At 36.0% G+C, this 27,846-nt stretch overlaps 1 protein-coding gene across 3 annotated transcripts; it reads right to left on the bottom strand.

Moving 5' to 3' along the window:
• Positions 1-288: 288 nt before the first annotated feature.
• On the bottom strand, positions 289-14,633 carry LOC103715919 (tRNA (5-methylaminomethyl-2-thiouridylate)-methyltransferase). 3 transcript variants are annotated; one of them, XM_008803715.6, is made up of 11 exons: positions 14,104-14,633; positions 13,279-13,353; positions 10,817-10,870; positions 10,467-10,545; positions 10,219-10,346; positions 5,813-5,896; positions 5,530-5,613; positions 2,302-2,453; positions 1,838-1,988; positions 937-1,301; positions 289-823 (listed from the first exon to the last, which is right to left on the bottom strand). In XM_008803715.6, the coding sequence occupies exons 1-10, from the start codon at positions 14,509-14,511 to the stop codon at positions 1,014-1,016; spliced, it is 1,503 nt and encodes a 500-aa protein (XP_008801937.4). In that variant the 5' UTR covers positions 14,512-14,633; the 3' UTR covers positions 289-823; positions 937-1,013. The 3 variants fall into 3 exon arrangements, with proteins under 3 accessions (XP_008801937.4, XP_088557314.2, XP_089780396.1); XM_088701188.2 differs by lacking the exon at positions 5,813-5,896 and having other exon boundaries at positions 14,104-14,625; XM_089924270.1 differs by lacking the exon at positions 10,817-10,870 and having other exon boundaries at positions 14,104-14,625.
• Positions 14,634-27,846: the final 13,213 nt, after the last annotated feature.

Here is a 27,846-nt window from a genome sequence, read left to right as displayed (position 1 = left end):
AAAAATTGAAGGCTTATGCTTTTCTATCAGTCTATTTTTTGCTAAGACTTCTATCAGTCTATTTGGTATAAATAATCTTACCACCCAGTATCAACCATCCAAAATGCTAGAGTATAAGAAAAATTCCGAGTTTAAATGGTGAAACATGGGGGTTGCTCTCAAATGGCAGCATTTAAATTGAGTCATCTGTTGAAATATCACAATATTTTTGTCCCGCTTCAATGGGTATTTGTTATACTTGATGATATTCCTAGATTCAACTCGAGTAAAGAAAATGAAAGACTTGCGAGCATACTTAATCCAGCTTAAATATAGAAGGATCTAAAAGAAGTGGCATTACAGCTTTTTAATAATGTCTCAAATTATACACAACTACAGAAGACTATATGATGGCATCCCGTAATTATAAAAATAGCATACAATAATTATAAACCAAACATTTTTACCAAGTACCACGATCCTGTTTAAGATTCGGTGTAACTCTAAATTCTTGTTCGCCATTCTGTATGAGGTTGGAAATTGCTTGTAAGATCAGCAGCCGGGTCACTCATTTGCTTCAGTTTGTGGGGAGCTTGCAATATCCTGACTGGCTTCTCCGTTGTCCAAAAAGACTTCAGGAGCAGGTAGGTATGGACCATGAAACTATGAAAACAATGTAACTTTTAAAATCTTTGAACCCTTTCCTGCGATGCATCGCCTCGGCTTCAAGAACATTCATAATTGATTTCAGCCCCACCAAAATCACAGCATTTCAGGACAGTGACACGTAATAATAATACATTAAAATCCTCTCTCAATCATCCGGGGAATCTAAAGATCTTCCCTGCATTTTGGTGAAATGAATCGACAAGAAACCAATGAGGTTAAAGAAAGTGCTAGAACACTCCTAACACAAACTCAGAAAGTATAATGTGCTGGAGTTGCAGAGATTTATACCTGTTTTCGAGTCTCAGCTGCAGTAATATGCTTAGGATGCTCAGAATGTCCATGAAGCACCAGAATTTTTCATCACTTTAACATCTTTCCGCGTTCTTTATCTTAACGGGTTTTCCAAGTTTCGACTTGTCCTCCATTTTTGCAATCTCCAAAGCCTTTGTGCAAATGGGAAAGCTCTTGTCATCCCAGGAATCCAAAATCACTCCAGATCCTAGGCAGATATCATTGCAGTAGAATGCTGCAAACTGCCCCGCAGCTAGACCCTGGTCATCTTCAGATATATGCACCTCTACAACTTCTTCATGACCATCTTTGCTAGACCATTCTGTTATGCTGCAGTCGTAAAAGCCAGGACCATGTCGAACCTTCAATTAGGAATGCTAATGTCAGTATATGTCCATCAAGCAAAAATACAATCCTCTTTCTCTCTCTCATTTCTCTTTTTAAAAAGAAATAAATAGGTGTACACCTAACTTCTGCACTTATTTTCAGGTTTAATATTAGAGTTAATTAGCAGCACAACTTATGAATCTCAAAACAAGCAAATATAGAACCACAAGCAGGTTGCTTTCCTGTAAACTCTCAAAATTCACATAAAACTAATTTTGAGATTTTTCATAAGGCCAGAGCTAGTGCTGTAAGATACTCAAATAATATGAGATATTACAGTCCTTAATAGACAATGAGGTTGGAATTTTTAAGTCATGTTCCATGAGTTGGCTTCATACAAGCCAGCAAAAATGGGCTCTGAGTACATGGTGAGAGCATCTTAACTCTCATAAAAATTGCAAATCCATGATGGGTTTAACAATTGTTTTTATTCTGAAACTACTGTTATATAATGCCACTGAGAATTATGTAAATAATAAGGTGACCGTCAAACTTATATAGTTGTTTCTACCTTGCACTGCAGTTGCTCATTCTCTGAAGGAGGTGAACCGCTAAACCAATTTAATGATCCAACACGAAATGTGCGCCTCCTTTTATCCAGTGAAAAGTAGTTTCTTGATACAAAAACAACATTGTTCTGCACGTCCTTTTCAACAACATACCTGCACAACATATGGAAGGATGTTGGAGACTGAATCTCTAATTGATTAATATAGTTTTCACCACAATAACCATTAGGTGCATTTTGCAGTCAAACAGGCTTTACAACCATCAGTACTATGTCCAAAAACTTGGGACTGAGAAGCCATTTCATCTTTCTTGCATGCAAAGATATGTGCCAAAATGTATTCATAAGAACCAGAGATTTTTATTGAGTTTGCTTGCATCCTGTTGAATTTGTTCAATACACTAAAACAACTAGAATAGGCACCAGATGTAGAACTAAGATAATAACGATAGAACAGCAGTGATTACCAGGGTCCTCCAGGAAGGCGCAGACCTTGACGCTGACCGATAGTATAGAACCAAAAGCCCCGGTGTTTTCCAAGGTAATCTCCTGTCTCAGCTTCTAAAAGTATACCCTCCACCTCCCCTATTTGCTTTGCAACAAACTCACAAAACTTAACCTACATTTATAAAGTTTTATCAAACCTCCATCTTGGAGTGTACTGATTTGGAACAAAAATGCTTTTGGAAAGACCATACCAAGGACTTCACCCAGAGATATAAAAGAGGTCACTAGAACTTCAAAAGATAATTACAAGAATACATGTGCATCATTTTGATCATCGTTCACCTTATATTTCATATATTCCCAACATAAAGGAAGTTTCTTACAATCAACCAAACATGCAGCATAAGATATTTGAACAATTGGTTTGCAAGTTTTAGAAATTCTGAATCTCTAATATTATGCACAGAACATGCCAGTGTTTAACATTCAAAATCCTGACATTTACAACCCTGTGAAAACAATGGCAAACCAATGATAACGAGGGCATATAAATGATCCTCGTAAACTCGACAACCTGACCTAATTATTGTATAATAATCAGGTATGATCCAAATTAAGTTTTCAATAACCTTATCAGATTGAAACAAGATTCTATACATAGGATCCAATTCCTTATCAGATCAAACTCAGATTTGATTTCTTATCGGAGCAAACTCAGGTTTAGCTATATGTTCTAATTCAAAAGGTCGGTGATCCATACATACATGATTTGTAGTATATGTAAATACAGGAATATAAAGAAAATTGGCAACATGATTTGTGTTCCCTTACTTTATATTTGGATTTACATCTTTTTCTCATGCATGTTCTCCTACACTCTCATCCATTGCTATTTTAGTTCCAAAATCCCATTGAATGGCTCCATCAAACTGGATCCTGCTTGACTAACCTACCAGCACTGGTCGGTCTCCTAGGTCCAATAGTCGTAGCCGCGAAAGGACAGAAAGCAGGAGAGGCCAAAAAGAGGAGGGCATTGGCAACGGCGACGAGTGGACGATCCGAATGTAGCTGCCAAGGAGGAGCTTGTGGTTGTAGTTGGCGCACTTGTTAGGATCAGATAGAGTGGAGTAGACAGTATGAATCCAGATGAACTCGTAAGCTGAGGTGCCCTTACAATAGATGGCCACCATTTCTAGGTGGCACGCGCATGCCAACCATCAATGCAGTGCCTTGATCTCCTAGCTAGTGGTGCCCATGGGAAGGCTAAGGACATCGTAGAGTGCGGCGAAGGGCGATTGTGCACCAGGGAGAGGGCTGCGGTGGGGGGTTGGCGCTCTGCCGCGAAGGTATACATGGTAGAAATGCCCAGCGAGTAGAGGGAGGCGCGGTGGAGCACAGGGAAGAAGGGGTGATCAGAGGTTGAGGAGAGAGGGAAGGTGAGAGTTTTTATTCATGAGAAGGCAAGGGTTTTGAAGTGTCAAAGGAGAGGAGTCATCATTTCGTAGAAAGCCTCTAAATCATACTGATAACTGACTGTCCAGTTGGGTACGCCCCAAACGAGTGACCAGGCATGGTTTGCCAAAGCTTGGTATCAAGTATTTAAGCATTGAATACAATAATGAAATAGTAAAAAATTAAGGCTCAAAAGTGAATCAATAATGTTAAGAGAGATACCTAGAAATTATCACACACTTCTTGTTGGTCACCAGTAGCCAACCATACATTTGTCGAAATCTGCTTGTCAAACGATGCAATATCATATCACAGACATCATTGGGAACCTAAAAGGATAAAGGCACCTTTAATAAAAGAGCTACAGGAGACATATATAGGGACATACAGCCCCTTGATGTTATTAGAACTAGTTCCAAGGCTTCGTACTCCAAATAGGACTCAAAACATCTAAAGAAGGAATGAGAAGGGCTAGAAAATTCCATTGCTCCTGCTCAAATAAGAACTGGTATAGCAGTTTGATATAGGATGTCATAGCATTCTAGGGACCAACCTATCCTGATAAATGCAGAATTTCTTCAGAAGTTGGGACAGGAACATCGAATCCAAACTACGATCACGAAATAATAGTCCTAATCAACTCTTATTTAGGATTGAATGCACTTCTTAGCAGCAAACTCCTAATCTTCACAGGACTTCGACACACAAATCAAACTGGCTCAAGGCCTGATGATGCAGTCCTCACATCATCTGGATATTGATGCAGATAGGTGCATCAGATCTATCAGAGATATCTTGAATAGCTTGGGAACTTAGAGATCTTCTTCTCTGTAATATCATGGTTGAGTGGCTTCAAGTCCTCTAGGGGAATAGTGGCAGAGTTCAGGCCTCTATGCCTCCTAATGCCTACATTTGTAGACATGAGTTTAATATTTGAAGCATGAATTGCAAAGTTATGGGACTGAACCAATTCCAAAACCAATTATCTGCTTCCTCCAAGGGCCATTTCCATGCCACTTTAAACAATGATCAAAACATAATTTGCCACTCATCTCATTGAATCTTATCATGGCTTCTAGCTGTCATATTGTACCTCATATGCAAAGATGTAAATATAGTGAAACAAATACACAAAACATGAATTCATACCATGAGTAATTCAGTTTCAAAATTATCAGGTTATATTTAAATGTCATTCAGGAGAAATTGTTAGGTTTAAATTCAGGTTCATTAAACAACTTTTTCTTTCAGGTTTGTATTAGAAAATAAATCTCAATCTAACCAGTTAAGACCTAAAATTAGAATGAAACATAATTTTTGTGATTATTTCTTATGATACATTGGAAGAGCAGAGCAAGTAGGAATCTGAAACTTACAAGAATTTATATTGAAAATTAAAAGGCATGTGAAAATATAGACATGATTCAAGAACCACATAAAAAAAAGTATAAATATGATATATAACAACCACATGGTGGCATTTCTACTGCATGTTCAACTTTTCTGATTCCAAGAATGTCATAGAAATTAAGAACTTGAAACAGCTGACTGTAGAAATGCCCTCGACCTTCTTAAAGAAATCTCTAATGACTCCTATATCTTAATATTTTTCCATTTCTTGCCAAATTTAGACTCCATTTCACCCACTACTGATATTGTGGAAGGGATGATATAACCACCATAGAGAAATTGAATAAATAATTGCATACAAACATCGCTAAATGTGAATTATAAATTATACGATGTTTGCACATATGGCATGTATTCAATACCATGTAACTGAGGTAGGAATCTACCTTTCCAAGAAAACATATTCCTTGAGAGTCTTTTCTATCTTTGTTTGGAAGATCCATTAAACTAGCTAGCCTACGCACTTCATCCTGTACATGATAATGCAATATAATAGATATTAAAAGCCTGCGAGGTGATTATCTGATTTAAAAAGCAGTATACTAAATCTTGCTTTGGACCTTAATCATATAAACAAGTTAACTGCTGAATCATGTACTGCAAGTGACATTTAGGGTGGCATAAAGAAGAGAGTGCATGGACAAACCATCTTCACATCCACGAACTCACCTTTGGTATACAACCAATAGGAAAAAGAAGCCTCCTAAGCTGAAACTGTGATAAATGTGAGAGAAAATAGGTTTGATCCTTCACCTGCAATATAAATGCTAGTAATCTGAATAATCACTAACAAAACTACAATTGTAATAAGAAATGGAAATAAAAGTTCTTTTAAGATAATTTTAATATTCAGTGATATTATTTATTTTCAAAACTCGCATGGTTTTGAACAGAATCTACCTAAATGAGAACGTTTTGTGTCTCATGTGTTTATTATATCTTTTCATGATTTCACACTCCCTCAAGTCCACAAGTTCAAAATCTACTTAAAGGAGAAAAACAAAAACAAATAGTGATTTCAGGAAACAGACGAGTTTGGGTGCTTTATGTCGTGCATTTTACCCCAGTTCAATTCTTCACTAAACCACTTCACCAACTAGCAAGAAAACCACCGAAAAGACCAGTATCAATATTACAGATTTGATGTTATGGTCCATTCCAGGCAAATAACCCTAGCTGAACCGACAATAACTGATCAATAATTAATTGGAACTTCCAAGTCACTAACAATCTGAGTTAGATAGCACAGAACCACAAAGTCTTCATCAAACTATTTTGCATCCATAGATCACAACTTACAGATGAACTGCTTTATAGTACATGAAAGATGTGGAATCATCCCTTGTGTGCACTTACATGAAGCCCTTAAAAGTATTCCTTTTACACGTGAAGCAGTAACAGAATGATGTAATGATTATTTCAAAATCTGACTGCCAGGTTCCAGTTACAGATACTGCACTTAGAAACAGTAGCTCGCAAAGTGAGGGAAAAAATAAATTATCACTAAACTACAGATTTCAACATTGTATCTCAGTGATCTTAAAGAAAAGGATCATGTTCAGCCCTTGTTTCATTGGTCTGATAAGGCTTAATGACCAACTAAGACTATTGCTAATTAGACAGAGCTGCTGTTGTCAGAGTTGGCTGGAGACAATCTCATCTGATACTCTTACAGGTATCAGTGTCTGATCCTCTTTTCACTCAAGAAACTTTGGCTACTTGGCATGCAAATCTGATTTCCAAAGTTCCGATGACTGAGCAAGGAGAAATATTAATGGTGCCCTAATGTTATGGCTGGTGCTAATGCAGTTTTCAGTGTCAATAAAAAATCCAAAGCAAAGAACAATTTGGCAAACTGAGCATTAAAGCTCTGAAAGCTAAGAATTTACAAAAAAAATGATGAATGTACACAAAAAAAATGATGAATGGTTAGATGCCAGAGCCAACACTGAATAAATATTGCTCAACAATCCCAAGCCACATTGAAAGCTAGAACTTTTTATCAAACCATAGAGACCAAATAGAATACTCTTTTACAATTCCATGGTTAGATGAAATGACTTTGATTTTTCAATTATCAGGCCAAATAGTGTTACCCTTCATGAATTTGACAAATTTGGTTAGTGCTCCATGAATTACTTGTATGATAACTCTATTTCTTAGGATGATCCAACATGTCTGGCTCGCAATATGAGTAATTTAAAGTCCACCAAGGAAACTCCTGCTGACTAATTCCCAACTCATCATCATCATCCAAGCACTTGCGCATCCAATTGTGTTTGGCTAATAGCAGTACTCAAAATAAAGGCTCCACAAAAAGATTCAGCAATTACAATTAGCTATCATCTTGACATCAACCTTTGAATCTGCATCAAATTCCTAGCTAAAGCAACTTTAGGAAAGCAAAAGGCTTGCAATGAAATATAAAATGCCTGTTGGTGAGTGGTGACCAACCTCATTAGTTGTAGTTTACATATTTTCCTAATCATGATGGAAGATGGAAAAGTTTGACATAAGAACCTGCGACCATTTCTTAGGCACAAATCTCCTCATACTGATGGCTTCACCCAAAGCCCTTTCAGTTATGGTCTGGCAAACTCGTAGAAAAGGTCAAATAGACCATTCACTCATGCCATTCCGAAAAATTGATATTCATAATAATACTGAACATCTTAGACCAATATTTCTGTATTATGCTGAAATGCCGCCTAGCTTCATTACCCAAAAAAAACAGCCTGTAACCCTCTTCTTCCTAAAAAGAGGAAATTTCATAACTATACTCTTCTTGTTTATGAATTTTTGAGGAACTTCCGCTCTTCCAGCCTACCAAAAAGTCTGTCTAATGAGTAACTCCCATCAAAACCCAGTTCCTTATTGTGCTCTTCCCTCATACTTGCACTTGCCAAACACTAACTATATAACCAAAATAACTAATTACTATAACCTTAGAATAATAGGGTTTTTCTCTAGTTGTCTCTCCCATTGTGTCTTCTCAAATGGGTAAAGAACACAAAGCACTGACATGCCTGACAGAGTTGCTGGATTGATTTGAATGCTCAAATATTAACACATTTGTACTTTTGAACTTTAGCGGACAGTTGGATCATTGGATGGAAACGGATCAGTTTTTTTGGTTAACATATTGGATCCAAATCATTCTAATCTAATATAAGCTTGTTCTATTTCACAAGCATAGCATATGTAAACAACCACTTTTAAATATTATATTGCCATGGTTTTTTTATAGGTTAAGTACTCAATGCATCACTTGTTTGGTAGCAGTAATCACAAAAGATACCAAGGTGTAATCTCCCATATCATGAAGGACCACCAACTTCGTATCAACCTTCTAATGGTAAATATTTCTCTCCATCATAGTAAGATTATATGTATACTAAGATGAGCATGGATGTGCAGCAATATCAAAAATGATATCTGTTTATCTAAATGAAACCTTTAAAAAGTATTCCTTTATATAATATTTAGGTGCTGAAATGGTGTTACTTCATAATTTGAAGTTGTTTACGTATGACATATATGTACAGTAAATTAAGCTTGGCTCTTATTCATAATGAGCTGAAGCTGTTCAACCTCATACGGAATCTGGAAAGCTCAAGATGAACTTGCTTAGGTTCATTGCAAGCTCATCCTGACTCTGCCACGTTAAATTAGAGGCTCCATTGACAAAGGTGGAGCTTGGATTGGTCACAAAAAGTGACCAGCCAGCTAACAGATACTCAATGCAGAGTTGGGGAAGGAAATGACTCCATCACAAGGAGAGAGTAGAGAGGCTAAGTTGGGGGAAGGGGCCACTGATGTTACATAAAAAATTCAATTATAAAGAATTTGGGGGCGTTAACAAACTTAGATTCTTGCACACAATGAAACACTCCTAGGCATAGCTGCTACTGCAAGTTATGGCAGTTGATAAGTGTTTGAGGATGTGTGAACACTTCTTTTGTAGTTTCATCCATTTTTCTATTTTTTATGAACATAACAACATAAGAAATGTAAGTTATTTTGATAAGAAATTCCAAGGACTAGTCAACTCAATCTAAGACCCACACACAATTTAGGCCTTTCAGTGGTTGAAGTGTAACATTCAGCACACAGATACATATTTATATTTTACAAGAGTTCCCCAATGTTAGGTCACTGGGAGGAATTACTATAGACAGCTAGAAACAATGTGAACTGGAGCCTAAGAAACATGGTGGATGCGCAAACAAAGCACACAATATTAGGTGTTTCAAGTTTGAAGAATTCCATGCACACGCATATTTATTTTTTTACAAAAGTTACATAATGTTAAGGGAATGAGAGGAGTGACAAGTGATGGAGACTGTGGGCTGGAGTCTAAGAATCATGGTAGCAGGATCACTTAGGAAACCCATTGGCTAAGAGGTGGTGGAAGAAGGATATATGCTGAAAGGACAGTTTCTTGAGAGATGAGGGTTGGACAAGGGTTCAGGTCATGAGAATTTGTACATCCTGGTTATCTTTTAACCTTAGTGAGTCATTATAAATGATTTTTTATTTCTAAAATATTAATAAGAGGATCAATTAACTTTCACTGACAAAATAAATGTACCATATGTAATATCTATTTATATTGAGCTCACTAAAGCTGAACACACTAGCAAGCCAAGCAAATCAAAAACCTCAACTCAGGTTTTTTGAGCTCAATTCCAAGCTCAAGCTTGACTCACTATCAACCGGGCCAGCAGAACGAGAGCTGCTTGGAAACAACTTGTTAAATTGGCACCATCACATGGATATTCTTGATGATATTATCAGCAAATAATGCACTAATGAAGTGCGATGTGATTGTAAGAGTAGAAATATTCATGTCCAGGAGGGATTTGGATTAGTGTATTCTTTCGTGAAAGAGGGTATCTTTCCTTGCAGTGACAAATTTTCGCATGACATATGAAATTTAAAAACTCAAGTTTTATATCAATATGCTTATTCGTGATTAAACACTGAAGATCGATGAATGGCTTACAAGTTGACTAAGAAATTAAAATCAACTAAGGAACAAAGAGAAAAGGTTGAAAGATATATAACCCAAGTACCAAGTCTTTTGATAATTTTAGGATGGAAGGCCCATCTCTTTGTTCTGATGATGAGTGAATAACGTGTGCATAATGTCCTGAAGCAACATAATCAAACTCCATACCTCCAATGGCTTCCAAAAAAGCACCTAAGCCAGATGAAATGAAACAGGAAGTCATTAATGGATTTCAATTGCAACAAGAAAAGTAAGTGATATAAAAAATCAATACAGGCAGTTATAATCTAGTAGATTATATAGTAAACATACCAAATTTGATTCTTGTATTACAAAGAACATCAGGATTTGGAGTGCGGCCACTACGGTATTCACTAATAATGTGAGATACCTAAGAAATCATATTACAAAAGATTCCAAATGAATATAGAACATATCAAAAGATTTAGTGAAGCATCATATTTACAAAGAGTGTTTGTTAGTATAATATGATTCATTCTTTAAGCCTTCTCAATAGATCATGAGGGTTGGCTTAAACAAAATATGAATTATGATTACTTTAAATATGTGGCATTTCTAGATTATTTTCAAGAAATAGATAGTATGCGCAAATCACAAATTCATAGCGGAGACTTAGTAACTTAGAGGAGGGGCAGTTTTACCACATTTTTCCAGTATTCATCTGATAAATGAACGACCTCCAAAGGCAAGTCAACCTACGCCACAAAGATGAATATGATTCCAAAGTCTCTCTTTCTAAAGTCATTCAAAGAACAATATAATTATTATATACTTCATCATGATTAGGTGAAGCAAATATTTAACTAGAATGGCGGGGAAAGAAGAAAAGACTATGTGAAGCAATAATCTGTAATACAATAAAAAAATAAATGATTAAAAACATGAGGAAAAGAAACCAAATTTCAAAACTAATTATTTATAAGATTTTATAAATCCATTAGTTGGATTAATCCAAGGATTAGCTTCTGGAATTCTTAATAAAGAAGCCTGTGAATCATTATCTGATAAAGATCTGTCTTATCATAATGTATTAAACCATGTTCATAGATATTTCACCATTTAGTGGCACAAAAGGCATCATAAAGATCATTTAAATCAATTTATATATTAAAAATTCTTGGATCCATTAACAATTTACACTTGAACTATATCAATAACAAGATTGAAAACATAAAAAATGAAACATTTCTTCTGCTTTTTCCCTCAAAATTATAACAAATAATAAATATAATGATATCCCACCCAAAAGCTTCAAGGTTAAAACTTACTGTTTTATTGCATTGCATATGAATATCAATTCATATGGTTACCCAATTTTCTTTTAAAAATAGTAAACTGATGAAAGAAATAAAAGTAGTATCTTCAAGCTATTCATGGTTGGGTTTTGGCCAGTTAGATGAAAGGATACAATAAGTGGATTTAGCACATCTGATATAAATATGCTTTTTTATCAAACGAATATCTATATCTTTAATGATGCAGTAACATTTTCATATTGTGAAATAAACTAATTGCCAAAAAGAAAAATGAAAGAAACTTTGAATGCTAGTAGATTCATTAACCAACAGTTTGATTGATGCGTTATACCAAATGTAGTTAACAATTTTCACTTTCATTTTTGTTTGTACTTTGTAGCCTAGGATAAAGTAAAAGAAAACTACCACTAAGCAATATTTTCTTGAAAAATATTTAGAAGATATGTCCCAAGCCTCTTTGTTTGGCAAGATACAATATATAATGCCACAATGAATATGGATGCTGTGTCCTGATTGAAATTAATATTAGCACAAAACAAAAGAAAAAGGATAATATAATGAAGATATTAACAATAAATTTCTAAGTCGAAGATAATGGATTTTAAAAAAAAAAAAGTTAAAATAAGGTGTAAAAGAAGATTGACACCGTAAGCAAATCATGGATGGAACTATCAACTTATGTGAAAAGCAAAATACTGGATGCTTTTCATAATTGGACACCTTAACCTTTTGATGAGCATTAATATATGTCAATTAAGTAGCTCTAATGGAAATAAAGCATTCAATTCTTGTATCAAGACTCACAATCTTGGTATTGAATCCCATATTGGTACCATCTTGATACTGTCAATACGTCTAGTACGGCAATTGGTTCAGTATAGTACATATTTGATATGCCTTCCATACCATGTACCGATTTGGTACCTTACAGTATGGTATACATCAGTACTGACTAATATCGTGTACCATGGTTTTTATTGAAATTTCTGATCAAATTTATTTTATAAACATACAGTTAGAAAGCATAATTTAAGACAAATAATTGTCTTATCAACCATGGGTAATGAGTGTCTTCAGCTACTTAAAGAGAGAATATTTATATCTGTCTAAATATTGCAATCACATAATAACTTCTAGTTGAACATCTGAAGGCGTCAACTGATGGGTCAAGATATGCAATTTGATTCAAGACATCTAGCGTATCACCTTTGCAGAAATCAAAATGTTTATCTTGTAGTTAATTGCCAATTTATATGTTTGTGTTTTTCATCTTAGATGATTTATTCAACTATTTTCCAATTATTTAAAAGATGGTTATGGACTTATGGTAATTATCATCCATGTCTTAATCTTGCATTCTGTTTTTCATTTTTTAAAAACTTTTATTCTTATTGACTATTGTAGGCTTAAATCCTTGAGACATTGCATAAGAACTCTGACCTTGTCAGACATAGTGTCTCACTTTGTTATTTTAACCTTCAGTCAGATCAGCCATAGAACAATTCAAAATCAATTTTATGTCAAAAAGGGCAAGGCCCATGCACATCTACCAGCTAATAGGATGCTTCTTCGATGAATGCCAAAAGGTTGATGCTTTTTGGTCAAGAAGTTCTTTACTTTCAATTTGAGAAACAAATTTCTTGTTATCATGATTAACCTTGTACAATAATAGTGTTCAGTCTGAGTTGTGTCCTAGAGACATTGGGCACATTTCCAACAAGAAAGGCTTATCATTCAATAGGCATAAGTTGTTGACTTTTTAATATTCAATTGGATAATGATAGCCAAATTATAGCTATCTCTTACTATCCTCCCGAAGGAAAATTAGACAAAGAGCGTCATCTTACCTGATCACAAACAGTTCTTGCATACTTCAAATCTTCATCCCAGGGGCATTCAGACCAAAAGTTCTTAAAATCTTCCTACAAAAGGTCAAGTATCAGAACCGGAATAAATTCTTACATCAACTAGAACCCTTAACATAAATAAAAGATATTTTAAACTATGCAGTAGAAATAGTACAGAAAAATGAAAATTACAAAATCCCATTGATTTTGTATCATTTACCGGTGGGAGTATATATAAAATGTCATAAAAATTTTTATCTCATATTCAAAATAGCTATAAGAAGAAAATCAACTTTAACGATCCTATAACAGAATCCCACAAAATCTCATAAAAATTCCTAATGTCATATTCAGTAATTTACAGGATATTACTCTGCATTTGTTCTCCAAGCCAAATAAAGTCTTTATAAATATCAGACCATCACCTAAACTTGGAATAGAACACGAGTAGCTTATTGACAGCTTGCTCGTTTGACAGCCGTAAGAAAGAAAGTAATTAAATATTCAAATCCTCTGAGAAAAGTGACACTGTAGCTTTTTTCCATATTATTATTATGGTATCCAAGATGTATTCCAACTGATTTATAACCATTACTACCTAGCGAGACGGACCATATAAATCTAAGCCACAACCAGCAATAAAACTCAAAATTAGCAATAAAATGCTATTTTCCCACCACTGGTAGCAAAAACAACAGAGGAAAAAATGAAGGCTTTCTACTTCATAAATATTACACAAGAACACGAACCTCGTAGAGACTTAATCAGAGGAAAGCAGTTGGGAAAAATCTTCAAACAGCTAGAAGTAAGAAGGAAAGGGATGACCTGAAACCAAATCTTGAGGTAGAAAGCGGTACAGTCGTGGCCAGCGGCGTGGAGGAGGCGGAGGGCGACGCTGCTGTCCACGCCGCCGCTGAGAAGAACGGCGACCTTGAGGCGCTTCCCGGGCATGGAGCAACCGAGGTAGGGCTCGAGATTGACGGCATCAGAGGAGCTAGAGGAGAACAGAGGAGGAGGTGGACAAGGGGGCGGCGGCGCGAGCGCCGGAGAAGAAGAAGAAGAAGAAGAAGAAGAGCTAGTTGTCAGAGGCCTCGTGGAAGTCGGACGGGATATCAAGAGAAATTGAAGACAAGAAGAAGGAGAAGAAACGAAGAGAGGGGGTCGTTTGACATAGAGATTTGGTTTTGGGAGGGAGAGCGAGAAGGGAGAGAGAGCGGCCATGGCTCTCCGCATGTTCGGTTTCCAGCGCCGGGGTTGGGCAGGAAACTGAATCCTCTCGGATGTTCCAACGAAAAGGAAAGGATGAAGGCGATGAAAAGCGGAAAAATGAAAATTTTGGCGAGCTTCACCCCAAACTCACAAGGCGGCAGTAGGTTTTTTTTTTTTTTTCTCGAGCGGCTCGACGGGTGTGGATACTGTTAATAAAATTAAAAAAATAAAAAATATGATCCGTTCAAATAAAAATTTCAAAATAATAAATTGCGTAGATAATTCAACCTATAGGGGGCGTTTGGTATGGGGTGATCGTCTTAGGATCAAGGATGATGTGGGTGGAGGTGATGAGATCACCGCGTTTGGTTGCACCACGGTGATCCTACGTGGCGGTAATCTTAAATCACCTCCACTCCTCAAATCACTTCCCAACTCGGTATTGGGATATCCATCCTTGAAGTCAGGAATCCAAGATCATCCCAGGGCAATGATCCTGAGTTGAAAATTAAAGACAAAAATGCCCCTCAAGTTAGCAGAAAAATTTATATATCAATATACCATCAATATATTATGTCAATATATATATATATATATATATATATATTATATTAATATTTTATATTATATTAATGATATATATTATATTATAATTTATTACTAATCATATTATTATCCTATTATTATTGAAGGATAATTTTAAATTCTAGTAGAAATATATTATTATATTTTATATTTATATAATGAAAATATTTAATATATTACTATATTACTCCTATTTACCTTATTTTTTAATCAAAATAATTATTAGTATTAAAAAAATCTATTATAAGTATAAATAAAAATACTAATTCTATAATGAAAAATAACATATTTTTATAAGATTAATAATTTATAGGAGTAATAAATATATTTTATAGAATATATTAATAATTAATATATTGATAAATATATTAATATTTTATTATAATATATTTTTTATGATTAATAAATATATGATAAAGGCTACTAAAAGTAGAATATGTGATAAAATTATGGAGCTATTATAGGAATTAGTATAAAACATTCGGACATCTGACATCTCTTCTTCTCGCCTTGGAACTTCCACTCCCGACTAATCTATTCTTGCCTTAAGACTTCCACCTCGAGTAACCTGTCATTTAAGAGAGAGGGGAGGGGAGAAGAACAAAAGTTGTGGTGGTGCCGACAAATCAGAAGGGATCAAGCTGATTTGGGCGTGGGCTCGATTGGTGCTGTGGGATTTGATGCCTTTCTTGTGCTCCGACCGTAATATAATTTTAAGCACCCATCTCGGAGGCCCTAGTCGGGCTTTTCCCGCTTTGAGAGATAAACATCGTTAAAACCCTGCGACCCTAATATAATTTGAAAGATGTATGTGTCGTTAAGGATTGTTTTATCAATAGTTAGAAGAGTAAATTTGTCGCATTTTATATCCATTGCAAGGTTAAGTGTCGGAACACCAATTAATTGCTGAGCTAATTTTTCAAGCAGTATAAAGATTGTTGCACCAATTTTATTATCAACAATAGTGTTTAATTTATACTGGATAGATAAGCAACAATAATTTTTATTTAAGTAAAATAATAATATATCTATTTTTAGCAAATAAAATACGATAGTAAAAAATGTATTGCAACTTTACCATAGAATCGAAAGCTGATCATTTTTATCACATTGGTTGTACCAAAAAGTATCACCATAAACCTTTATTGTAACCCTACAACTATAATATACTTTATACCACCAACCATAAAAGGTGCCAATCGATTTTAAGGTTGCCTTGCACATGAATTTCACCCACCTAAAAATAAATAAATAATTAAAAATTCTTGTGCAAGCAAATTATCGGATATAATCATATTTTAGACCCCACCTAATAATCATATGGATTCTATTCAACAATTCTTCAATCATTTTTTGGCTTGTGATACTTTTTTGTTAAGGGCTAATAATAGTTTCTTGCTTTTGCTCCATAAATCTGATAGGAGCAATTGGTTCTTTAATCCTATACGCGAATTTATAGGTATATTTAGATCATAGTGGATAAATCTAACTTTGTTGTTGAATATATTATTTCAGATTATATTATAATATGTTTGGTAATCAAGTATTTCCACCAATTGCACATCCATGTAATATCTTGATGCCGAAGATGTTGATAAGTATATTTTTTCAAGAGATAAAGAATAGAAAAAATATTTTAAGAATTATAATATTGATTTTCGCAATGGAAAATATTGTAGCTAAAAAATTACCTTTATATGATCTCACAACCATACCTGTCAAAATAATAACAAGTGGGCCTTTTTTTTTTCTTTTCATGAATAATGCCTTAATTAAACTCTTCGGCAAATTTGGCCTAGAAGGTGATGGTTCCCTTTTGATTGCTAGAAATTAAATAAAATGTTTATGGGTATTTGACAATATCATACTATTCAAACATAAGGGAAAATAGAGGAGAAAAAAATATTTTTGTATAATGATAATCAAAAAAGCATCTGAGTCAATACATGTTACTCTAAATTTTCCACCTCCAAATTTTTTTTATAAACCAACTTTTGTCTGACATGTACTTGATCAAGAGATCCAACAGTCATGATATGACCTATGACATCTCAAAGTAAATGCATCAATATAGCAAAATTGTATCCTTCATTTTTTAATACCAATAAACAATGGTAGCTAAAATTTATGTATAGCTGTCAAATGAAGATCATTAAAATTTCTAAGCTGGAGGTCATCGAAATCAACAAAGTTGAATTTTTGTAGAGGTATGGAGCTACTATCACTATCAATTTGCTGGATGATTATCCATCTATCAGTGTATATAATATATCGATGCATAGCAGCTCTGAAACTTTTTGTGTTCAAAGCATTGTTGAATTTTTTAAGAAAATATATATTTCCTTCGATTAGCAATCCACGGAACTGTATAGGGTCTTCTTTACATATTGATACCTGAATTGCAGTCCCTATATAAAATAAATTTATCAGAAGTGCAAAGGCAATATATGCATATATAAAAAAATGATAAACAATTATGAATAGTCGTGATAACATGTTCATCTACTAGGATATAATCTATGCTTAACAGCTGGTTGTCGACGTTGGGATTTCTTGAATCCAAAATCCTTACAAGTCTGACTTTTATTTTATAATTGCATTTTTCTAGCAATAAATGTGATAGCATATTGTATTCCATATCTTTTGTTATTCTAGTTTATATATATTTATATATATATATTTATATATATATATATATATTTATATAATGATATATGTATATAAACTCCAAAAGTCAAAAAATAAATGACGTTTGATAATTCATAATATATTAATGTGTAGTAAAAAATTACCTAAAGGTAAGTCAAAAAAAAATTCGATAAACAATATTCTTTGTATAATTATGAAGACCCGCACATTCATTTTTTATTAAACTTTTAAGCCCCATATGCAATGAAACTCATAAAAGTGCAACATGAAGTTGACCATGCGCAAACACTGGCCTAGGCAGGTATGATCCAACAATTTTCAATGTTTGACCAAGACTTTTGTTAATTGTCATGGTATAGCAAAGTCTCACTGAAAATTGTCTTCTCTTGAAAATAAATGGCTATTTTGTTTCTATTACTTGTATAATAATATGCAGAATATAAACTTTGGCACCAATATGACTACCAACAATGATTCTTATTTCGATTACTTTTGTAGTTTGCTGCATTGTTATTACTCTAATACCATTACAAAAGCCCACACTCTGATTAATATTTTGCAGTAGCATTATCGGAACATCTTTTTTTAACCTCAAACTATGATGTGAAACACTGTTGAATTTTAAAAAATTTAGAAATTCAATAGGATAAAGAACATTTTCGGCAACAACATCTATTGATATTCTGCAGATTGTATCGAAACTCAAAAATACTTTTTCTTCACCTGGCACTAAAGAAAGTAGATACATATTTATCGCATCAACAGTTTCATTTTTAGGTGTGATAATAGCTCTCTCCTCTAAATACATAGAATTGTCATAGTTTTCTTCAAAATTTGGATAAGTTGTACAAGCAATATGTTGAATATAATCTTTGATAGTTTTTATAAGTAGGTTGTTTAGAATCTTTATCCAAGTTGGTTCTTCTTCATCTTCTTCTAGCTTAATAGTAGAAACTTTTCCATCACTAATATCCAAAATATATCTATCAAAATTAGCTATTGATATCTTGGATTCTTCATCTAAGTCATTATTCAACAATCATATATATTTTTTAAAAAACAAAAAACTTCTAGTAATTTTATAAGTACGATCTACTTATCGATACATCAACTGTTTCTACTCTACTCCCTCCAACAACAACCGGAAGAACCTGTCTAAAATCTCCTCTAAGAAGCACAACTTTTCTACTGAACAGTTTTTCTTTAGTGCTCGAATATCCTTTTTCCAAAATATCTTTTAAATATCTATCAAGTGCTTCAAAATAATTTCTGTGATTCATAAGAGCTTCATCCCAAACTACTAAATTTGTAGAGTCAAATTAGTTTTGCAAGCTAAGTATCCTTTTTTATTTCGCGTGTAGGACATTCGTCAACCTAGACTGGTATCTTGAACCTTAAATGTGTTGTTCGCCCATCAAGTAACAAAAAAACTACCGGGCCCCCTCCCCTTCCTCTAACCAAAACCATCTCCGGCACCTACCCTCACTCCACTTATTCTCATCCTCCTCCTCCAAAACCCTGGCCACTACCCGTGTTACCGCACCCCAACTTTGCTCTCGCTCTCTCTCCAACTTCTTTCGTCATCCCCCCCCACACACACACATTTCTTCTCAACCTCCTCCTCCAAACCCTAGCAAGCACCAATGTTCTGCCACCTCTACCATCGCATCCCCTTCATACGACCTCTTCCCTCACCCTCATCTTCTCCTAATCTTCCTCCTTTGAAAGCTAATTATCCACGGTAGCTTCCAACCCTTGGCAACGTCAGCTTCTATAGTGGTCTCCCATCTTCGGCGCAGTAGAGCCCCTCCACCACCCGCTCGAACCGTCCCCTCCTTTAGATTGTTTTGAGATCTGTGCCAGTATTTCTCTCACCCTCACCTTCTTCTCATCTCTCTCCTCATGATCCTACCCACCCAATCTCCCGCTCCTACTGGATCACTTTGAGATCTATGCCAATATTTTCCCTCACCCTCACCCTCTCCTTACATTTGCTACCGAAATGCTTCGAGGTCTGTACCAATATGTCGATCTCCCCATCTACCATCGGATCGCTTTGAGATCCATGTCGATATAACTAATCCTTCGAGCTCTCTAGAACATTCTATAGAGCTCCGGCTTCTTCCTTCACCCAACCCCCTCCCTCTCCAGATTGCTTAGAGATCTGTGCTAGTACTACCCTCACCCTCACCTTCTTCTCATCTCCTTCCTTGTGATCCTACCTGCTCGATCTCTCACTCATACGATATCACTTTGAGATCCACACCGATATTTTTCATCACCCTCGCCCTCTCCTTATATCTGTTACATCAACACTCTGAGGTATGTATTGATAAGTTGATCCTCCTACCATCAACACTTTGAGATCCATGTCAATATGAGTTAAAACCTACGAGCTCTCTGGAACATTCTAGAGAACTCCGGCTCTTTTCCTCACTCTCGCCCTCTTCTCATCTCCCTCCTCCAAACCCTACCCGCTCCGACCGAACCCCCCTCTTCCATCTTCTGACGCTGTACTCCTCTCTCCTCTCTTTCCTTTATCACATGCATAGCATGGCAAGAGGATGGCTATCATTTCTTTGTGGCAACCCTCCGATGTTCTGACCAAATAAAAAAAAGACAAGGAGAGGAAATAAACCTTATGTTTTAGGTCAGCAACATCCTCCCTTTTTCAGATGATGACATGAGAAGATGATGGCTGCAGTCTCTTGCAGCAACCCCCCAGTACTATGATGAGAAAGGGATACAAGAGGAAGAAAACAGGCAATGCAAACAATTCTTTCCGACAAGAAAATATAACGAATAAAGTGATCTCCGTATCTTACCGTAGCTGGGATGGCGAGGTGATCGCGCCTGCAGCAGGTATGGTGAGGTAACTGCAGACATCCACATGCGACTAGGATAGCGTGGCCATACGTGTCGCCTCCCCATTTTTACTCCATATGCACCCTTTATTTTTTTTCTTTGTTTTTTTCTTGTTTCAGACAACTACATCCTCCGGAAGGAAGGTAGAAATCAACACGCGTTTCAAAGTTCATTAAGGCAAGTACGATTGAGTTTTTTTTTATTTGTAGGGTATGGTGGAGATGCGACTATAGAGCACCCAATCCCGATGTAGAGCACCGAATAGTGAACCCTTTCTAACTTGTAGATCGAAGAGGCTAGATCACGACACATGTGGAGTCCTTCGATGTCAACATCTAGGCGAACGTCCTTTTGGCACTTGCTGTTTCGAGACACCACCGAGGTCTCCTTTAATGTATTTTTTTTATTGCAGGTATTTCTTTTGTTATTCCTTTATGAAAATTACCAAAGTTCAGATTTTTGGATGGGTGGTGTTTGTGTTCTAAGTTCTTTTTAGGCATTTTGGTATTTCTTAGGGAGAGTTTTTGTATGAATCTTTGTAAAGATCCAGGTTTTTTTTTTGGAGACTTTCTATATGAATCTTTTTAAGCATTTTGTTTTTTTAGGAGATTTTTTCTAACTTTTGATGATTAATGGTGAAAATTTCTTATACATTTGTTTTCCAGATTTCAATGGTAATTAATCCTTCTAATACGCAAAACCCCTTTGATAGTAGGTTGGTGTCATTTTCTCAATCGGGTTTAGGGTCTGGACCTGATGGTTGTGGGTCTAATATGGTTGTTATGCTAAAGATTGTTCAATCATTTTTATTTTGAGACTTTTGTGGAATTCATACACACTAGGGTTTGGCCCAAGTTGTTTCTGAGGTATTGCCCTTTGCCATATACCAACATTGTTGTAGACATCGCCACAATAATTTTAAGGCCAAATTTCCTGCATTAGTCTTGAAAGTATATCTTTAGCAAGCAGCAAAAGCTTATAATGAATGATTGTTCAATGAGGTCATGAAGAATATTTAAAAGCTTGACCAAAAAGTTTATGACTAGTTGATGAATATATTCAGTCCACATGGGCAAGGCGTGCATATGATCCAAGAGCAAAAAGTGATCACATTACACATAACATGACTGAAAGCTTCAGGCAGCAGATTGGTGACCTCGAGAACAAGTTAGTGCTAACTTGAGAGTGAAACTAATGTACAAAATGCATAAAAGGTATGAAAAATGTTGCGGTTGATCTAATGCCAAAAATTAGAAGAAAAAAAAAGATCTCATCAAACAAGATTCAAGCTTTTGCTCTTCAGTAGCTATGGGTCAAAATGAGTTTCAAGTCAAGGATGGCTTTACATTATTTGTGGTTAACTTAAACTATTGAACTTGTCCATATGGTTACTGGCAAATTAGTGGCATCCGTTGTAACATGATGTTGCATGTATCAACTATAGCAGAGAAAAAATTGAACATTACTCTGACCAATTCTTTGCATGACTTTGTATCGAAGAGCATACAGAGATATTATCCACCCTATACCTAATTTGAGTATGGTTCTAGACCACATTGGAAGGTACAATTCAACCACCATTTCTCAAAAGGCTAGTAGGAAGGCCTAGAAGGAATATGAGCCAAGAGGAAGGTGAGGCAGCTCCTAGGCGAAGCCAAGCAAGAAGATCTTATACATTGAGCTGTCCGACATGCATGGAGTTTGGAGATAACAAAAGAACTTGTCAAAGAGAACAAGTTGCTCACAAAAAGAAAGGAAAGAAGGTAAATCTAGTACATTTGTTGTTAAAAATTCGGTTAGTAATTGGTTCATTTAATGAGAAAAAAGTTGCAACAAAGAGGGTATGCTAATGCTGCTACTACTACTATTATGACTTAGACCAATGGATCAGATGCATGTGATGGAAATGCTATAGGTAGGAGCTCAAAATGGAAGGAAAGGCAAGATGCTAATCATGCTACTAGTGGAGATGTAGTGGAAAAAGAGGTTGACTTTGGAATAATTACTCAAGGAAGCCAAGTGATTAACAAAGAAAGTGATATTGCTACAAGTGATTAACAATGGTGATGTGGGATCTGGGTTCATGGCAATTCTTCCAAAGAGAATGCAGAAAATGTCTAAGAAAAATAGTGAACATGCAGCCTTCTAAGGTGACATAATTTATGATCATTATGACTCTATTTTGGACCATTTTAGTAGTCATCAATCTATTAGGTTTAAGAACCATTGCAGCTTATAAGCTACACAGATCATGTAGGTTTTTAGTGTTATATTTTGATGTTTAAAGACTAGTTCCTTTTGATATGGTCATTTATTGCAAGTTAGTTCAAATTATGCTTATGCTTTTGAACATTATGATGCAATTAGACTGTTGCCCAAAGAGACAACCCAAGAGAGGAGGGTGAATTGGGTTTTAATTAATTATTGACCAATTAAAAATAAGGTGAGTGATTAACTAAATCTATTGCAAGTGAATTAATTAGATCACTAGATGCAATGAGTAAAGAGAGAGAAAGAGACAAGGATCAATACAAACACAGAAAGATTTATAGTGGTTCGGAGCCAACTCTTGCTCCTACGTCCACTTCCTAAGCCGCACTTGGGAGTTCACTATAATTCCTAGGATTATAACCGGTTATTTTTCAAGCTCACAACCAAACTTATTTTTTTCACGAGATCACAACGAACTCGGTCGGTTTTGACAGGCTCATCGACTAGAACCAAACAATTATTTTTCCGGGGTGACAATCAAACCCAGTTGGTTTTTTCCGGTTCACCAACCACAACCTTACACCATTGGTTTTATCTTTGGCTCAGCAACAAACCTTACAACTCTTGATTCAATCTCCTGATTGAATCAAGTATAGAAAACAAGAGATTAATGTTCACAAGGAAAGCTTCTAAAAAGCAAATATGAAACAATATAAATAAGATTGAGTTAGAAGTCCTCAAACAGATTTGAGATGAGGAAGTGGGGCTTCTCGATTTCTGAGTCTCCTCTTGAATGAACCGAAGGATGGAGGATAGTAGGTAGAGCCTTGAATGCGAAGGAAGCCTTTTTGGTTGGAGTTGAATGCACTACTCCCTTCTTTTGCTTTGATTCACTCTTCGGATACTCTTGGTGGTTGAAAACCTTTAATGCTCAAATGGAATAACTCTCTACTTGTCTACTACTGTTCACTCTAGCTATTTAAGTGATTTTCTTCGAAAAATAGCCGTTAGAGAGTGATTTGGAGCCGTTCTGACCCGTCTGCACAATCTGACAATGTATCCGTTGGGATCGGAGTCGACTCGCGCGATCTGAAGACGACTCGCCCACTGTTCCAAATTTGAATCAAAGTGCATGCCTCGTCCTGGAGTCGACTCGGACCAAACTGGAGTCGACTCGCCAACAGCTAGAGACGACTCGGGCACTTAGGGGTCGGCTCGTTCTCAGGTTTCCAGAAACCCAACTTTCTGTTTTTCTTCCTCGAGTCGACTCGGGTTTACTTGGAGTCGACTCAGCTGTCTTGAGAGACGACTCGAAATCTTCGGAAGACATCTCGCCCTCAGAGACCGAAAAATTGATTCTCTGTCCTTTGAACTGATCCACCTCGGAGTCGACTCGGGCCTTGCTGGAGTCGACTCGGCTAACTTGAGGGTCGACTCTGGAACACTTAGAGTCGACTTGTTCACAGGGTCTCCGAAACTGAGTCTCTGCCTTTCAGACTGCTTTCCTCTGGGAGTCGACTCGGATAAACTGGGAGTCGACTCGGCTGATGTGGGAGACGACTCGTAGTCTTCGTGAGTCGGCTCGCTGACAGGGTCTGAAAAACTAACGTTCTGTCTTTTTGTCAGCTTTTCCATATAGTCGACTCGGGACCATCTGGAGTCGACTCGCCAAGCATCAGAGTCGACTCACAACTTTTTGGATTAGACTCGCTAAAAGGGTCTAAAATCCATCGTTCTGTCTTTCTGTGTGTTTTCAGTCGGAGTCGACTCGGAGAGTTCCGAAGTCGACTTGAGCTTGTGCCAGAAACTTCAAGTGTCCCGGAGTCGACTCGTGATGCAGACTTTGGTTCAAATAGAGTTCAATACTTAACCAAAATACTATGAACCAAAGCTCAAGGCACTTAGACAGAAATTCATAAAGATTTATCTGAAACACTAGATCGAATTCATTAGAACAACATAAAGCATACTCAGATGCTTTGAGCTCATTAAAATCAATTAGGGAATATTCAATCACTCCACATAGACTTATATATATGCAATCAGGTATTTATATATATTGACTTGTTCAATCTTTTTCTATGTCAATTGTTTTAATATATGTTGGTGGAGTCCATATTTGCAAAAGTATTAAGAGAGTGTTCCAATCAAATGGCAGTGGTCTAAGCAAATGATTATTGAGGAAGTGGTCCATATTTGCATGTATATTGTTTATTGCCTACAAATTAAGCATTTTAGGGAATAGGTGCAGCTTACAAGAAATCTTTCCAAAGTTTCTTCACAAGTGTAAAGTCAGTGTTGAACTATTTGAGGAAGCAAAGACACAAGACAAGGCAGCTTATATTTCTCTTTCCAAAGTGCCTTTAGAGATGTATACTCATTTTTGTTATACAGGATTCAACACCACTCTTAGTTTAGATATTTGTTGCAAGTTAGTAGTCTTAATAGAGGACATTTGTTATTCGATAAGCTAATTAACATGAGTTGGTTCTCGGTCTTGTATGCATGACTAATAGCAAGAGTAGTACCAAAATAATCTAATTATCACTAGATTGAAAGACTGATAGCCACTCGTTTGCTTTCTGAGTCTTGTTAGTGGAGTTTCATATCCAAGCATTCAACTTTTAGATGATAGTTTTTTGTCATATATCAGTGGTATGGATGTGTACTAGTAGCTCTACAAAGTAGACTGCATTTTAATACTAATATAGAATTGCATGCTGGAGCTTCAATTTTCCAAGTGAGCAAATAACTGGCAGCAGATTCTAAATCTCTTGACTTGTTTGTGATGGTTGCCACAACTGATTATGATTCAGCCTTTATTTTAGATTGTCATATAAACATATACGGACAAAATGGAAGATCTAAACGTCAATTGGTTGCAATTAATATGAAATTTGTAGCAAGATGTTTCTCTAATTTCTGATCTATAAGCTTGATGGCATGGTTTTGTAGTGAAATTGAAAATCCAAAGATTCCATGCACCATAAAAAAAAATTGAGCTGGTCATGTGGGTAATGAATGAACTCTACCATGCCCTGTATAAAGACAATCCAGGTAGAGAAAAAAACTAAGAAACAAGAGAGAGGATATAGGGAGAGGAGAGAGAAAGAGAGAGAGAAGAAGAAGAAAAAAGAGGAAGGAGGAGGTGAGAGCCCCCATCAGATGGCTGTGGCGGTCGACAGCCGAAAGACCCGTGATAGAGATGACTGGCGACGGTGACAAGGCGGCCGTCAACAAAAAGAAGATGAAGAAAGGGCCGAAAATGGGAGTTTCGGCTCCTCCCTTTCTTCCTTCAAGGTTTCCGATGGTGGGGCTCCGGTGACGGCCCAAGGCATCAAAAGGGACAAGCCTCCATCTCCGGCGACATGTGCCGGAAGTGAAGGAGCACGGCAAAAGGAAGAACAATCGGAGTTTGCGAATATAAAAATAGAGGATTAATAGGACTTTTTATTCTCAAATTTTTCGGCAAGAACTCGACTGGAAATGAGGCTTATGAACAAGAAAACAAAGGAGAAGAAGATCAAGGCTCATACATATGATTCCGGCAAAACTTGGTTGCATTTTCTGGCAAGCAACGGAAAGCTTAGGCCATCGACAATCTATAGAGAAAAATAGAAGAAAACGATGGAGGTTGCGAGATCTATTGGTGAAGAAGATCTGGGGCTGGTTGCTGGCTTAAATAGAAGTGGAGACTAGGCTTATTCTAGTTTCCAATAGTGTCCGTAATGGAGGAGGACTCTTTCTACCCCTCCGTGTGGTTCATCGGGGCATGCCCTGTTCTGAATGAGAAAAGAGCCTTTGGGCCCTCACTTGGTGTCAGGCTGGGCCAATAGGCCGGAGCAATGAGGCTGGGCCTCACAAATATATTCTTTTATTTTAGGTGGTAGTGCTTTCTCCTTGGATGAGTTCACTTCCCACGTCGGCAATTTCCAATTTTTATAGGCATGGCTTCCTTGAACATCACAGCCTCATGATTTTTGGCATTCTCGCTACCATAGAATTTCTTCTCCATTCTTATTTTCTTCCCATCCTTCATCGGATTCAATGACAAGAAAGTGAACAAACATCTTTTTTTCTCTCTCTCTCTCTATAATTTGTTGAAAACGAAACAGATTTCTGTCCCTCAAGCAGAAAGCAAGGAGCAAGTTTGAATTGTGTATGAGGAGGTTAGTGGGTGATTATTATAGGACTAAATATGTATGTATGCTTAGATAATTTACTTCTGCTATATATAACCGAAACTTCTTGCATAGATAGGATCAAGCCTCCTATGGTCGCTCTCTTTCATTCAAAGTTTTATCTTTGGTTATATTACTTTCCAGAAAAATCATAACTTTCCTGACTTTTTCACATTGTTTATCCTATATCTTATTTCATAAGAAATGAATAAGTTTAAGTATTTATTAAAATCATATATTTAAATATGCATATATATATCTTTTTCTATCCTTTTATTATAAGAGAAAACACACTATCACAAATTATTTTTTAACATGCCCAACTACACTAGAATATTTTGTCATGTCTATTTCCAAACTAGCTGAATTTTGCAAAAACACAGTTGAGTTGATAAACAAGGAAAGATTTTCTTTGCTAAGCTCGGACCTCTCGAAAGCAATAATGGAGAATAAAAGAATTTTGAAAATAGGGTTCTAGGCTGTTACAAAATTAGGTCAAATTTCTCTTTTAGTTGGAAGAATTATGTTAGTTTCCACCAAATAGGCATGATCAGTAGAAAAAATCATTCAAAAAAAAAAAAATCCTCCTAGAGCTAAATCTAGACCTCTATCTCAATTTTTTTTTTAACTATTTTGCCTAATTCTTTTTGAATTGAGAAATATGTCTGATCAAAATATTTTCTAAAAAGAGAACTTTTATTTTAACTAACTCTTTTGGAGGACTAAATGTTGTTGATGGCCTTGATTGCCACTTGAGTCAATCCTTTTGAGGGGTGAAAGCAATTTTATGGATCTCATAAGTTATCCAATTTGAAAATAAAATTATTTTCGTCAGATGCCACACAGAAAGATTATAGCTTTCGAAAGT

The sequence above is a fragment of the Phoenix dactylifera genome, chromosome 7 (assembly GCF_051530095.1).
Source record: "Phoenix dactylifera cultivar Ajwa chromosome 7, Ajwa_hap1_PhDact_Kaust_v1.1, whole genome shotgun sequence".
NCBI lineage: Eukaryota > Viridiplantae > Streptophyta > Magnoliopsida > Arecales > Arecaceae > Phoenix > Phoenix dactylifera.
This window is presented reverse-complemented; position numbering and strand designations above follow the sequence as displayed.

Bases quoted from the DNA above. Each gene is read 5' to 3' on its own strand.
- LOC103715919 (XM_008803715.6), bottom strand. From the start codon at position 14,511: ATGCGGAGAGCCATGGCCGCTCTCTCTCCCTTCTCGCTCTCCCTCCCA. The intron at 13,354-14,103 runs GTCATCCCTTTC...GACCTTTTGTAG, and splicing joins ACCTCAAGATTTGGTTTCAG to GAAGATTTTAAGAACTTTTG. The intron at 1,989-2,301 runs GTAATCACTGCT...TATGTTGTGCAG, and splicing joins CGCCTTCCTGGAGGACCCTG to GTATGTTGTTGAAAAGGACG.